At 42.9% G+C, this 15,802-nt stretch overlaps 1 protein-coding gene across 7 annotated transcripts in view; it reads left to right on the forward strand.

Annotated features, from left to right (window-relative positions):
- map7d3 (MAP7 domain containing 3) overlaps nucleotides 1-15,802 on the forward strand; it is a 168,576-nt gene that overhangs the window by 60,688 nt on the left and 92,086 nt on the right. For 6 of the 7 annotated variants that reach the window (XM_063061181.1, XM_063061182.1, XM_063061186.1 and 3 more), the window contains 3 exons: nucleotides 1,772-1,935; nucleotides 4,630-4,744; nucleotides 9,018-9,110. In XM_063061181.1, the coding sequence (XP_062917251.1) occupies nucleotides 1,772-1,935; nucleotides 4,630-4,744; nucleotides 9,018-9,110 (372 nt within the window). The remainder of the gene's footprint in view (nucleotides 1-1,771; nucleotides 1,936-4,629; nucleotides 4,745-9,017; nucleotides 9,111-15,802) is intronic. The other variant, XM_063061184.1, reaches the window with a different exon arrangement.

Raw genomic sequence — 15,802 nt, forward strand, 5'->3', positions numbered from 1 at the left:
GCCAGTTCTGGATCCACAAAGCAATGTTCCCTTGGATCCCATGCCTCCTTACTTTCTCAATAAGCCTTGCATGGGATACCTTATCAAATGTTTTGCTGAAATCCATATACACTACATCTACTGCTCTTCCTTCATCAATGTGTTTAGTCACATCCTCAAAGCATTCAATCAAGCTCGTAAGACACGACCTGCCCTTGACAAAGCCATGCTGACTATTCCTCATCATATTATACTTCTCCAAATGTTCATAAATCCTGCCTCTCAGGATCTTCTCCATCAACTTACCAACCACTGCAGTAAGACTCACTGGTCTGTAATTTCCTGGGCTATCCCTTTCTTGAATAAGGGAACAACATCCGCAACCCTCCAATCCTCCGGATCCTCTCCCGTCCCCACTGATGATTCAGAGATCATTGCCAGAGGCTCAGCAATCTCCTCCCTTGCCTCCCACAGTACCCTAGGGTACATCTCATCCGGTCCCAGTGACTTATCCAACTTGATGCTTTCCAAAAGCTCCAGCATATCCTCTTCCTTAATATCTACATGCTCAAGCTTTTCAGTCCACTGCAAGTCATCTGTGCGGATTGGTGATAATACTTCCTCCTTGCTGATGATCAACATTGGTGCACCCCAGGGATGTGTGCTTGGCCCACTGCTCTACTCTCTCTATACCCATGGCCGTGTGGCTAGGCCTAGCTCAAATACCATCTATAAATTTGATGATGATGGAATTTGTTGGTAGAATCTTAGATGAAGACATGAAGGGGTACAGGAGCAAGATATACCAACTAATAGAGTAGTGTTGCAGCAACAACCTGGCACTCAATGTCAATAAGACCAAAGATCTAATTATTGTGGTGAGGTGGGTTCTTCTGGACAGGGTACAGTATGTAATAACGGGAAACTCTTGATACAACTTTATGAAATATTGTTCTGGCCACAGCTGGATTATTGTGTACAGTTTTCGTTGCCAAACGTGGGAGAGATTTGCTGGTGCTTGGACTGTAGTGTTTTAGTTATGAAAGGACCGGAGAAGCTGGGCTTGTTCTCCTTCAAGTGAAGGAGTTTGAGGGAGAACCTAACAGAATCAAAATTAAGGGATATAGCGAGGGTAAGTATTGGAATGTCTTTTCCATAAGAGGGCTTTCTAAAACTAGAGGATGTAAGATTTTGGTTGAGGGATAAGAGGCTTGGAGGAGATGTGAAGAGGGTGGTTGCAGTCTGAGGGGTACTGGGGTCATGTAGTCTCACAACATTTAAGTAGTTTGTAGATGAGCACTGGAATTGCCAAAGCTCTGGAGCAGATACTAGTGAGTAGGACTAGTGCAGATGATGTCTGATAGTCATCCTGGATGGTGGACCAAAAGGCCATTGTCTGTGCTGTGTGATTCTGTTTCCTCAGAACATACCTCCTCCATCCAGCACTCAGTCATGGGCCCTTTTATGGCTTTGTCCCATTTAGTTTAATAACATCCCATAAAACCTTGGCATATTTGCTGATATTAAAATCACAAAATGGATGAAAATAGAAGCAGTTGTGAAATGTCTCTGTGTAGCATTGGTCTCATTGATGAGAGCATTATTTTAGAATTATACTCCATTGATGTGATAGAGTATTACAGCACAGAAGCAGACCATTTGGTTCAACTGGTCCAAGTACACCAAGACGGCCATCTAAGCTGGACCTGTTTGCTTACGTTTGGCCCTTATCCCTCTGTACTTTGTGATGTGTTCCTTAATAAATTGTCTTGCTGTAATCTTACACCAACAGCTGCAAAAGAATATCAGTTGCTAGAAAAAGAAAAGAAAGCAAGACTTCAGTACGAAAAGCAAGTGGAAGAGCGACAGAGGAAGTTGGAGGAACAACGGCAGAAGGAGCAACAGAAGCGAGTGGCAGTGGAGGAAAAGAGAAAACAGAAGCAAGAAGAAGAAAAGGTGAGGCATAGATGTGGGAGGTTGTCCCAATGAGGCCAAGGATCACTACTGTCATAACTCCCCCGTACTACACCTCCCGCCTTCCATCTCCCTCAGCGCCCTTTTTGCAGAATGTTCCTATGAGCCCCTTCGTCTCAACATGGGTAAGTCTACAAGGTCTGATAGGATCTATTCCAATAATTGTGTGAGAAAGAGGAAATCGCTAGAGCCTTGACAGAGATTTTTGTATCCACTTTAACCACAGATATGCACCTATAGGACTGGAGAATAGTCACTGTTGGTCCTTCCTTTAAAAAGGACAATAGGGATAATCCAGCAAATTGTACATCAATATTACATCACTGGCAGGGAAATTATTGGAGGTTCTTGGGGATAGGATTTATTAGCATTTGGAGAAGCATGAACTTATTAATAATAGAATGATCGTGTGTGGAGGTCGTGTCTAATGAATACTTGAATTGAAGAATTTCTCTCGCATCCTTCACATACATGAGTAAAAATCTTTACATTGCATCTCCATCTGAATGTGCAATTTATAGTAATTTGTAATAAGTAGTATGTACAACAGGACAGTCAGTGTAACATAGGAATACAATTGTATCAGCGTGAATTAATCACTTTAATGGCCTGGTGGAAGAAGCTGTCCTGGAGCCTGTTGGTCCTGGCTTTTATGCTGCAGTACCGTTTCCCGGATGGTAGCAGCGGGAAGAATTTGTGGTTGGGTTGACTCAGGTCCCCAATGATCCCTCAGGCCCTTTTTATGCACCTGTCTCTGTAGATGTCCTGAATAGTGGGAAGTTCACATCTACAGATGCACTGGGCTGTCCGCACCACTCTCCACAGAGTCCTGTGATTGAGGGAAGTACAGTTCCCATACCAGGCAGATATGCAGCCAGTTAGGATGCTCTCAATTGTGCCCCTGTGGAAAGTCCTTAGGATTTGGAGTCTCATGCCAAACTTCTTCAATCGTTTCAAATGATAGAGGCGCTGTTGTGCTTTCTTCACTGCATAGACGATATGTACAGACCACGTGAGACCCTCAGTTGATGTGTATGCCGAGCTGTTCATCCTCTCAACCCCAGATCCATTGATGTCAATAGGGGTTAGCCTGTCTCCGTTCCTCCTGTAGTCCACAACCGGCTTCTTTGATTTTGCAACATTGAGGAAGAGGTTGTTTTCTTGACACCTCTGTGTCAGGGTGATGACTTTTTTTTCTGAGGCTGCCTCATTATTATTTGAGATAAGGCCAATCAGTGCAGTATCATCAGCAAATTTAATTAGCAGATTGGAGCTGTGAGTTTTTTTTTGAAGAGGAGATGAGGTGATTGATGAAGGTAAGGCAGTGAATATTTTACATGATCTTTACTAAAGCATTCACCGAGTTCTCTGTTGATAGGCTGATTCAGAATATTACACCACATGGGGATCCATGAACATTTGGCAGATAGAGTTTAAAATTGGTTTGGCCATAGATAGAGGGTTAGTGATGGACAAGTGTTGTTCTGACTGGAGGTCTATGACCAGTGGTGATCCACAAGGATCAGAACTGAGACCTCAAATGTTGGAGGGCAAATGCAGATGAGACAAATTCCTGGAGTTGTGAATAGTGTGAAACACTGTCATAGGAAAGGAGGCTATAGGCAGGTACAAGAGAAATGGCTGATTGAATTTTATCTGGACAGATGTGAGGTGTTGCACCTTTGAAGATGTATAGAGAGCAATCTTGTGGTGCAAATTCATAGCTCCCTGAAAGTGATAACAGAGGTATATAGTATACTTCATTGTTGAAGCATTGGGCATAAAAGCTGGCAAACTATATGAAAGTTTGTTGGGCCACATTTGGAGTATTGGGGTTCTGGTTGCAGCCTTACAGGAAGAATGTGGAGGCTTTGAAGAAGGTGCAGAAGCAGTTCACGAGAATGTTGTCTGGATTAGTGTGTGTGCTTTAAGGAGAAGTCAGATAAATTTGGATTATTTTCTCCACAGTAGCTGAGGGATGACCTGACAGAAATTCTGAGGGACACATTCAGCATCTTTATCCCGGGGTAGCAGTGTCATTTACTTTAAGGTGTGACGGATGACATTAAAAGGAGATTTGAGGCAAATATTTTTCACACAGTGATAGGTGCCTGGAACATACTGACGGGATGTGGTGGAAGCAGGTTTGAGAGCAGCCTTTAAGAGGCATTTAGACACATGAACAGGAGACACATGTGGGGGGGTGGAGGGATTAGATTAAATTGCCTTCATTGTGGACTGAAGATGTGTTCCTGTAGTGGAAGTTCTACCACAGCAGTTTGAAAACCTGTGACAGTCACGCAGTTCTGGAAGAGGATTCTTAACAAAATAATTAACAAAAACAAATCAGAACAGAAATACGAAGAAATTTTTTTAGTCAAAGGGTGGTGAATCTATGGAGTTTGTTGCCACGGGCAGCAGTGGAGGCCAAGTCATTGGGTGTGTTTAAGGCAGAGATTGATAGGTATCTGAGTAGCCAGGGCATCAAAGGTTATGGTGAGAAGGCAGGGGAGTGGGACTAAATGGGAGAATGGATCAGCTCATGATAAGATGGCAGAGCAGACTGAATGGGCCGAATGGCCGACTTCTGCTCCTTTGCCTTATGGTCTTATGGTCTAATTCAAAAGTGAAACTTGTCAGCTTGTGCTCTTTTCCTCCTTTTTGAAACTGCAATAGGAACGGTACGAGGCTGTGATGCGACGCACTATAGAACGGAGCCAGCGTTTAGAGCAGAGACAGAAAAGGTGGTCCTGGGGAGGAGCTGTGTCAACAGAGAAGGAAAACCCCAATGGTAAATTCTCCTCTTATACAGGTACCTCTAGGGAAAATACTGCTTCAGTATTTCTATTGCCAGATGTACAAATAACCTCAATGTCTTGTACCATGTTGGACTCACAGCCAGTAATATGAATTTGGTTTACATAGTATGTTTAGCTCTCAAAAACATTTGGAATGCAAAGAGAACATTTGTTCTTGGCCAAGGTGAATGCAAGTAAGTAATCAGAGGGAAATCTATCTGTGTAGTTACAGGAAAATCCTTCATTCCTTAACTCTAACATTCCATGTTATTCCATTCATGATACTACGTGAAAATGTTCATGTACTGAAAATAGGTAATAACTTTGAAGTTTTCTCACCTTCAGAAATGTCATTGCCTAATCTCTTCCTTAATAATTCCTCAATGATCATCGTCCAGTAGCATTTACATCCACTGTGATGAAGTGCTTTGAGTGGTAGACGATGAACATATTAACTCATGCCTGAAAAGCAACTTAGATCCGCTCCGATTTGTCTACCGTCACAACAGGTCCATACCAGATACTATTTCATTGGGTCTTCACTCAAACCCGGAACATCTGGACAGCGAAGATGCATACATCAGGATGCTCCTCATTGATTACAGATCAGCATTCAGTGCTATCATCCCCTCAAAACTAATCGATGAGCTTCAAGACCTTGGCCTTAATACCTCCTTGTGCAACTAGATCCTCAATTTCCTCATTTGCAGACCCCAGTTATTTCGGAATGGCAGCAACATCCCTTTCATAATCTCTCTCAACACAGATGCGCCACAAGGATGTATGCTTAGCTCCTGCTCTACTTGCTTTGTACTTATGACTATGTAGCTAAGCAGTGTTCCAATGCCATACCTAAGTTTGCTGATGACACCACTATTGTTGAATCAAAGGTAATGAGGAATCCGCGTATAGGAGGGAGATTGAAAATCTGGCTGAGTGATGCCACAACAACAATCTGTCATTCAATGTCAACAAGACCAAGGAGCTGATTTTTTTTTAACTTTAGGAGGAATCTAGAGGCCCATGATCTCTCTCATCGGGGGATCAGAAGTAGAGAGTGTCTGCAACTTTGTTCTTCAGCTTTATTATTTCAGAGGATCTGTCCTGGGTGCAGCAAGGGCATCTACTTCCTTAGAGGTTTGTGAAGATTCAGCATGACATCTAAAACTTTGACAAACTTCGATGGATGTGTGGTTGATGTGTGGTATCCACAGCCTGATACGGAAATACCAATGCCCTTGAACAGAAAATCTTACAGAAAGTAATGAATTTCTGCCCAGCTGTCCCCACCACTGAGCACATCTACCGAGCAAATGCTGTCGCAGGAGAGCAGCATCCACCATCAGGGACCTCCACCACCCAGCACATGCTCTCTTCTTGCTGCTGCCATCAGGAAGGAGGTACAGGAACCTCAGGACTCTCACCACTGGGTTCAGAAACAGTTATCATCTCTCAACGAGTGGGGATAATTCCACGCAACTTCCCTTGTTCCATCATTGAAATGTTCCCACAACCTGTGGACTCGCTTTCAAGGACTCTTCGTCTCATGATCTCAATATTTATTGTTTGTTTATTTATTTATTTGTTTTTTTTTCTTTTGTGCTTGCAAAGGAGAATCATTGATTCTATTGTGTTTCTTGTATTTACTGTGTATGCTTGCAAGAAAATGAATCTCCAGGTTGTATATGTACTTTGATAAATAAACTTATTTTGAACTTTGAACTTTATACTAAACAACTTGGATTATTTTTATTCCTGTCTGTTGGAACTGTTCTGGAGCCACAAACCAAACACATCTCAGTACAATTTAAGCAATATACAAGAAGGCACATGCAGTGACATTTGTAAGGAGGAGGGACATCACCAAGTAAAAGTCAGGGTCAAGTTAATTGTCAGAATCACAAATACGAGTATGCACAGGTAGAATGAGAAACTTACTTGCAGCACAGCAGCTCATAGGCACATAGAAAAGCAACATCCACAAGGACAGCATAAATTGAACATGAATTTTACACTATTTACAGAATAAACAATTAAAACAAAACAAACTGTTAATTAATTCTTGAGAATTGTTGATAATTATTTACTGATAGTGATTAGCAATGGGGAGGCTAAATCTTTTCTGTAGGTCCCCAAGGAAATGAGTAGGGAGGTGATGGTTGCAGTGACATTAGATGGAATTGTCAATGGATTGGAAAATAATCCCTGGATCAGCATCACAAACATTATGTTGCCAGAAAAGAAAAGCTTACAAAAGGTTCAAGAAGCTAGATACTGATAGAGCTCTAGAAAATTACAGGGTTGCCAGGAAGAAGATTAAGAAGGAAATTAAAAGAGCTAGGAAGGGCTATGAGAAGGCCTTGGCGAGCAGGATTAAGGAAAACCCCATGGCATTTTACAAGATGTGAGGAACAAGAGGATGAGCCATGTGAGAATAGGACCAATCAGATGCGACAGTGGAAACGTGTGCATGGAGTCGGAGGAAGTAGCGGAGGTGCTTAATACTTTGCTTCAGTATTCACCAGGGGAAAGGACCTTGGCAATTCTGGGGATAACTTACAGCAGACTGAAATGCTTGAGCATATAGACATGAAGAAAGAGGATGTGCTGGAGCTTTTGAAAAGCATTAAGTTAGATAGGTCATCGGGACCAGACAAGATATATCCCAGATTACTGTGGGAAGCGAGGGAGGAGATTGTTGAGCCTCTGGTGATGATCTTTGCATCATCAATAGGGAAAGGAGAAGTAACGGAGGACTGAAGGGTTGCAAATGTTGTTCCCTTGTTCAAGGAAGGAAATAGGAATAACCCAGGAAATTATAGACCAGTGAATCTTACTTCAGTGATGGGTAAGTTGTTGGAGAAGATCCTGAGAGGAAGAATTTATGAGCAGTTGGAGAGAGACAATCTGATGAGGGATAGTCAGCATGGCTTTGTCAAGGGCTTGTCGTGCCTTAAGAGCCTGATTGAATTCTTTGAGGATATAACAAAACTCATTGATGAAGGTAGAGCAGTAGATGTAGTCTATCTGAATTTCAGTAAGGCATTTGATAAGGTTCCCCATGTAAGGCTCATTCAGAATCCAAGGAGACCTTGCTTTGTGGATCCAGAATTGACTTGCCCACAGAAGGCAAAGGTTGGTTGTAGGTGGTTTATATTCTGCATGGAGGTCGGTGACCGGTGATGTGCTGCAGGGATCTGTTCTGGGACCCCTCCTCTTTGTGGTTTTTATAAATGACCTGGATGAAGAAGTAGAAGGATGGATTATTAAGTTTGCTGATAACACAAAGGTTGGGAGTGTCAGAAGTTACAGTGGGACATCGATAGGAAGCAGAACCGGGCTGAGAAATGGCAGATTTAGTTCAACCCAGATAAGTGTGAAGTGGTTCATTTTGGAAGGGTCAAATTTGAAGGCATAATATTACATTATGGTACGACTCTTGACAGTGTGGAGGATCTGAGAGATCTTGGGATCCATGTCGATAGGACACTCGAAGCTGCTGCGCAGGTTGACAGTCTTGTTAAGAAGGCGTATGGTGTGTTGGCCTTCATCAACCGTGGGATTGAGTTCAAGAGCCGTGAGGTAATGTTACAGCTATATAAGACCTTAGTTAGACCCCACTTGGTGTACTGTGTTCAGTTTGGTCACCTCACTACTAGAAGGATGTGGATACTGTAAAGTGAGTGCAGAGGAGATTTAAAGGGTATGTTGCCTGGATTGGAAAGCATGGCTTATGAAAATAGGTTGAGTGAACATGGTCTTTTTTCTTTGGAGCAATGGAGGATGAGAGGTGACCTGATAGAGGTATATAAGATGATGAGAGGCATTGATCGTGTGGCTACCCAGAGGCTTTTTTACAGGGCTGAAATGGCTGACACGAGGAGGCGTAGTTTTAAGCTGCTTGGAAGTAGGTACAAGGGGGATGTCAGGAGTAAGTTTTTCCACACGGAGTGGTAGATGTGTAGAATGCAGTGCCGGTGACGATGGTGAAGGTGGATACAATAGGGTCTTTTAAGAGAGATAGGTACATGGAGCTTAGAAAAATAGAGGGCTATGTGGTAGGGTAATTCTAGACAGTTTCCCAAGTAGGTTACATGGTCGGCACAACATTGTGGGCCGAAGAGCCTGTAAGGTGCTGTAAATGTCTTATGTTATATAAAGTGTTAGTTCTTCTCACCACTAATTACCTCACTTTCAGTTTTTGCTTTCAGTGATGTTGTCTGTTCTGGTCTCATTTTGTTGAATTATTAATTCTCTTTTACTTAGGTGAACTTGACAGTTCCTTAACTCCACCTCTCAGTTTGTCAGAGTGCCCCCCTCCTTCCTCAGACTCAAAGGCTTCCACTGAAGATGCTTATGGTATTAGAAGAAGTTTGGAATAACTACTGATCTTTAATGTGTTAATGAATGTTGCAAACTAACTTCTTTAGTGGTGGCTGTAAAGGGGGAACTAATCTCAAGCACTGTCAGCATGTAGTACTTGCTGCTTTCCCTTGGGCCTGAATATGTGCATCTAATTGGTAAGAACTGTCCAGTGATACTTTATCCTGAAAGCACCGACTGAAATCTGCATTCGGCTGTTGGCAGAAATATACAGCACACTAATGCCATTGTGTGCATTAACCAAAAAATGGCTTCAGAAATGTAAATTTGATAAGAAGCATTCAGTATTACAACACATGGAATCCTCACCTCTGAGGGTGTAAGATAATGCTGGACAACACTTGAGTTGAGCCTGGAATGAGTAAGATAGGGGAGGTCAGTGAACTTCATATTGTGGATCTTGGGCTGGTGCTAGCACAGAGATTGTGCTGACATTGAAGTAGTCTCTTTGGAGCAAGGTTAGACATGCAGTACTTCGAACATATTCCAAAAATAAGGAGATGTCTTCCTCCTTCAAAGAAAATCGCTTCCCTTCCTCCACCATTAACACTACCCTCAACTGCAACTCTTCTGTTTTGCGCATGTCTGCCCTCACCCCATCCTCCCACCACCCCAACAGGGATAGGGCTCTTCTTGCTCTCACCAACCTCCGTGTTCTGCACATAATTCACCGTAACTTCTGCCATCTCCAACAGGATCCCACCACCAAACACATCTTTCCCTCCCCTCCCATTTTCTGCTTTCTGCAGGGATCACTCCCTACGCAACTCATTTGTCCCTCCCCAATGATCTTCCTCCTGGCACTTATCCTTGCAAACGGAATAGGTGCTACACTTGCCCTATACCTCTTCTCTCACTACCAAACAGTCCTTCTAGGTGAGGTGACACTTCACCTCTGAATCTGTTGGAGTCATTGACTGTATCTGGTGCTCCTGGTGTGCCTACTGTACATCAGGGAGACCTGACATAGAATGGGAGACTGCTTTGCTAAGCACCTACACTCTGTCCGCCAGAAAAACAGGATCTCCCAGTGGCCACCCATTTAATTCCACTTAACATTCCTATTCTGATGTGTCAGTCTATGGCTGCCACCTCTGTTGTGATGAGGCTACACTCAGGTTGGAGGACTAGCACCTATATTCCATCTGGGTAGCTTCCATCCTGATGGCATGAACATTGATTTCTCAAACTTCCAGTAATGCCCTCCCCACACCCCTCCTTCACCATTCCCCATTCCCATTTCCCTCTTTCACCTTATCTCCTTATCCACTCAAGGACAGTGCTCCTCCCCCTTTTTTTTCCATGGCCTTCTGTCCTCTCCCATCAAATACCCCTTTCTCCAGCCCTGTATCACTTTCACTAATCAACTTCCCAGGTCTTTACTTAACCCCAGATTCATTTATCACCTTGTGTTTCTTTCTCCCCTCTCCCCACCTCCTTTGACTCCTCATCTTTTTTCTCCAGTCCTGCCTAATGAAAAGTTGACTGTATTCTTTTCCATAGGTGCTGCCTGGCTTGCTAAGTTCCTTCAACATTGTGTGTATGTTGTGAGCATACTCCTCACTGGGCACTACACACGTTCCTCTATCCATCTCACACAAGAATCCAATCCTTACTGGAACTTCACTGTGTTGGAAATAAGACCATAAAATATAGGAGCAGAATTAGGCCATTTGGCCCATAGAGTCTACTCTGCCATTTCATCATGGCTGATCAATTTTTCTTCCCAGTCCCAATCTCCTGCCTCACCCCCGTATCCCCCATGCCCTGACCAATCAAGAATCTATCAACCTCTGCCTTAAATATACATAAAGACTTGGCCTCTACACCTGCCTGTGGCAACGAATTCCACAGATTCACCACTCTCTGGCTAAAGAAATTCCTCTTCATCTCCATTCTAAAAGGATGCCCCTCTACTCTGAGGTGTTGTCCTCTGGTTTTAAACACTCCCATCATCCTCTCCACATCCACTGTATCAAGGCCTTTCACCATCTGACAGGTTTCAATTAGGTCAGCCTTCATTTTCTAAATTCCAGTGAATACAGGCCTAGAGCCATCAAACACTTTTTGTATGACAAGCTATTCAATCCTGGAAACATTTTCGTGAACCTCCTTTGAACTCTTTCCAAGATAAGGGGCCCAAAACTGCTCACAGTACTCCAGTGAGGCCTCACCAGTGCTTTACAAAGCTGCAACATTACATCCAGCTTTTATATACTAGTCCTCTTGAAATGAATGCTAACATTGCATTTGCCTTCCTCACCACAGACTCAACCTGCAAATTAACCTTTCGGGAATCCAGCACGAACAGATTTTTGTATTTTCTTTCCACTTAGAAAATAGTCAACCCTTTTATTTCTTCTACCAACGTGCATGACCATACATTTCCAGACAATGTATTTCACCTGCTGCTACTTTGCCCATTCTCCTAATCTGTCTAAGTCCTTTGTAAGCTCTCAGCTTCCTCAAAACCAATAGGCTGGTCCTGGACTTATTTCATAATTTACTGGCATAATTTACATAATACTATTTAACTATTTATGGTTCTATTACTATTTATTATTTATGGTGCAACTGTAATGAAAACCAATTTCCCCCGGGATCAATAAAGTATGACTATGACTACTATGAAAACCACCTACCCTCGTATTGTGTACAAACTTTGCAACAAAGCCAATAATGCCATCATTCAAATCATAGACATCTAACGTAAAAAGGATTGATACCAACACTGACACCTGTGGAACATCACTAGTCAAAGGCAACCAGTCAGAAAAGGTACCCTTTATTCCCATTGAACTGGAGTTGATTAGAGAGCTTAAGGTAAAAGAGCCCTCAGGAGAAAGGATCATAATATGATTGAATTCACCCTGAAATTGGAGGAGACGCTAAACTCAGATGTATCAATATTACAGTGGAGGAAAGAGAATTACAGAGGCACGAGAGAGATGATGAGAGGCATTGATCGTGCGAATAGTCAGAGGCTTTTTCCCAGGACTGAAATGGCTAACACGAGAGGGCACAGTTTTATGGTGCTTGGAAGTAGCTACAGAGGAGATGTCAGTGGTAAGTCTTTTACGCAGAGAGTGGTGAGTGTGTGGAATGGGCTTCTGGCGATGGTGGTGAAGGCTGTTACAATATAGGGTCTCTTAAGAGACTCCTGAATAGGTATATGGAGCTTAGAAAAATAGGGGGGTATGGGTAACCCTAGGTATTTTCTAAAGTAAGTATATTGTGGGCCGAAGGGCCTGTATTATACTGTTTGTTTTCTATGTTTCTATGAATTGGCCAGAATTGATTGGAAAAGAACACTGGCAGAGATGAGTGCAGAGCAGCAATAGCTGGAATTTCAAGAAGCAATTTTGAAGGCACAGGATATATACATCCCAAAGAGGAAGAGGTATTCTAAAGGAAAAATCGCACAGCCACAGCTAAGAAGACAAGTCAAAGCCAACATAAAAACCAAAGATAGGGCATATATTAGAGCAAAGATTAATGGAAGTTGGAGGATTGGGAAGTTTTTAAAAACCAATAGAAAGCAACAATCTGAATAAGTACTGTATTTTGTATCAGTCTTCACTGTGGAAGACACTTGCAGTATTGTGGAAGGTTCAGGTGTCAGAAAGCAACTAAAATAGATGAAATACAAAAGTAAGCTAGCTAATGATATTAAAGAAGATACCAAAAGCTACTTCAGATACATAAAGTGTAAAACAGAGGTGAGAGTGGATATTGGAACTCTGCAAAACAATGATGGCGAGGTAGTAGCAGACGATCTGAATAAGTACTGTATTTTGTATCAATCTTCACTGTGGAAGACTAGCAACATTGTGGAAGGTCCAGGTGTCAGGAGGCATAAATCATGTGAAGTTACCATAACTAGAGAGAAGGTTCTTGGGAAACTGAAAGGTCTGAAGGTAGATAAGTCATCTGGCCCAGATGGTGTACACCCAGAGCTCTGAAAGAGGTGGCTGAAGTGATCATGGAGACATTGGTAATGATCTTTCAAACATCACTAGATTTTGGTATGGTTCCGGAAGACTGAAAAATTTCAAATGTCACTCCACTCTTCAAGAAAGGAGAGAGGCAGAAGAAAGGAAACTATAGGCCAGTTAGTCTGATCTCAGTGGTTGAGAAGATGTTGGAGTTGATTATTAAGGATGTGGTCTCAGTGTACTTGGAGGCACATAATAAAGTAGGACGTGGTCAGCATGGTTTGCTCAAGGGAAAATCTTGCCAACAAATCTGTTGGAATTCTTTGAAGAAATAACAAGCAGGATAGACAAAGGAGAATCGGTTGATGTTGTGTACTTGGATTTTCAGAAGGCCTTTGACAAGGTGCCAAACATGAGGCTGCTTAACAAGCTACGAAACCATGGTATTACAAGAAAGATTCTAGCATGGATAAAGCAGTGGCTGATTGGCAGGAGGCAAAGAGTGGGAATAAAAGGAACCTTTTCTGATTGACTGCTGGTGACTAGTGGTGTTCCACAGGGATCTGTGTTGGGACTGATTCTTTATATGTTATATATCAAAGACTTGGATCATGGAATTGATGCCTTTGTTGTAAAGTTTGCAAGTGATATGAAGATGGGTGGAGGGCCAGGTAGTTTTGAGGAAGTAGAGAGGCAACAGAAGGACTTTGGGAGAATGGGCAAAGAAATTGCAGATGGAACCGTGTCGGGAAGGAGATGGTCATGCACTTTGGTAGAAGAAATGAAAGGGTTGACTGTTTACTAAATGGAGAGAAAATGGAACAAAATGGAGACCCAAAGGGACTTGGGAATCCTTGTGCAGGACTCCCTAAGGGTTAATTTGCAAGTTACGTCTGTGGTGAGGAAGATTAGTGCAATGTTAGCTTTCATTTCAAGAGGACTAGAATATAAAAGCAAGGATGTAATGTTGAAACTTTATAATGCACTGGTGAGGCCTTACTTGGAGTATTGTGAGCAGGTATGGGCCTCTTAGAAAGGATCTGCTGAAACTGGCAAGTGTTCTCAGGAGCGTGACGAAAATGATTCCGGGATTGAATGGGTTGTCATATGAAGAGCGTTTGATGGCTGTGGGTCTGTATTCACTTGACTTCAGCAGAATGTAGGGTGACCTCATTGAAAGCCATCAAATGGTGAAATGGCTTAAAAGAGTGGAAGTGAAGAGGATGCTTCCTGTGGTGGGAGAGTCTAAGACCAGAGGACCCAGACTCAGAATAGAGGGGCGTCCTTTCAAACAGAGATGAGGAGGAATTTCTTTAGCCTGAGGATGGTGAATTTATGGAATTCTTTACCACAGGCAGGCCTGGAGGCCAAGTCTATATGTATATTTAGACCATAAGATATAGGAGCAGAATTAGGACATCTGGCCCATCGAGTCTGCTCCGCCATTCAATCATGGCCGATCCTTTTTTTTCCTCCTCAACCCCAGTTCCCAGCCTTCTCCCCGTAACCTTTGATGCCATGTCCAATCAAGAACCTATCAGTCTCTGCCTTAAATACACCAAGCGACCTGGCCTCTACAGCTGCATGTGGCAACAAATTCCACAGATTCACCACCCTTTGGCTAAAAAAATTTCTCCGCATCTCTGTTTTGAAGGGGCGCCCCTCTATCCTGAGGCTGTGCCCTCTTGTGCTAGACTCACCCACCATGATAAACATCCTTTCCACATCTACTCTGTCAAGGCCTTTCAACATGCGAAAGGTTTCAATGAGATCCTCCTTCATCCTTCGAAATTCCAGCGAGTACAAACCCAGAGCCATCAAACGTTCCTCATATGATAGCCCTTTCATTCCTGGAATCATCTTTGTGAACCTCGTCTAGACCCTCTCCAATGCCAGCACATCTTTTCTAAGATGAGGGGCCCAAAACAGTTCACAGTACTCAAATGAGGCCTCACCAGTGCCTTATAAAGCCTCAGCATCACATCCTTGCACTTGTATTCTAGACCTCTTGAAATGAATGCTAACATAGCATTTGCCTTCCTCACCACCGACTCTACCTGCAAGTTAACCTTCAGGGTGCTCTGCACAAGGACTCCCAAGTCCCTCTGCATCTGGAAGTTCAAGGGGATATTAGAGGAAGGTTTTTTACTCAGAGAGTGGTTGGTGCGTGGAATGCACTGCCTGAATCAGTGGTGGAGGCAGATACACTAGTGAAGTTTAAGAGACTACTAGACAGGTATATGGAGGAATTTAAGGTGGGGGCTTATATGGGAGGCAGGGTTTGAGGATCGGCACAACATTGTGGGCGAAAGGGCCTGTACTGTGCTGTACTATTCTATGTTCTATGTTCTATCTCAGATTCCTGGATTTTCTCCCCATTTAGAAAATAGTTCATACATTTATTTCTACTACCAAAGTGCTTGACTATGCATTTTCCAACATTGTATTTCATTTGCCACTTTCTTGCCCATTCTCCTAATCTGTCTGTCCATCTGCAGCCTACCTGTTTCCTCAACACTACCTGCCCCTCCACCAATCTTCGTATCATCTGCAAACTGGTTGACAAAAGCCATCATCTGAATTATTTATATATAGCATAAAAAGAAGTGGTCCCCACACCGACCCCTGCGGAGCACCACTAGTCACTGGCAGCCAACCAGAAAAGGTTCCTTTTATTCCCACTCGCTGCTTCCCACCAATCAGCCAATGCTCTAACCATGTTAGTAACTTCCC

Source organism: Mobula hypostoma, chromosome 10, assembly GCF_963921235.1.
Source record: "Mobula hypostoma chromosome 10, sMobHyp1.1, whole genome shotgun sequence".
Taxonomy (NCBI): Eukaryota; Metazoa; Chordata; class Chondrichthyes; order Myliobatiformes; family Myliobatidae; genus Mobula; species Mobula hypostoma.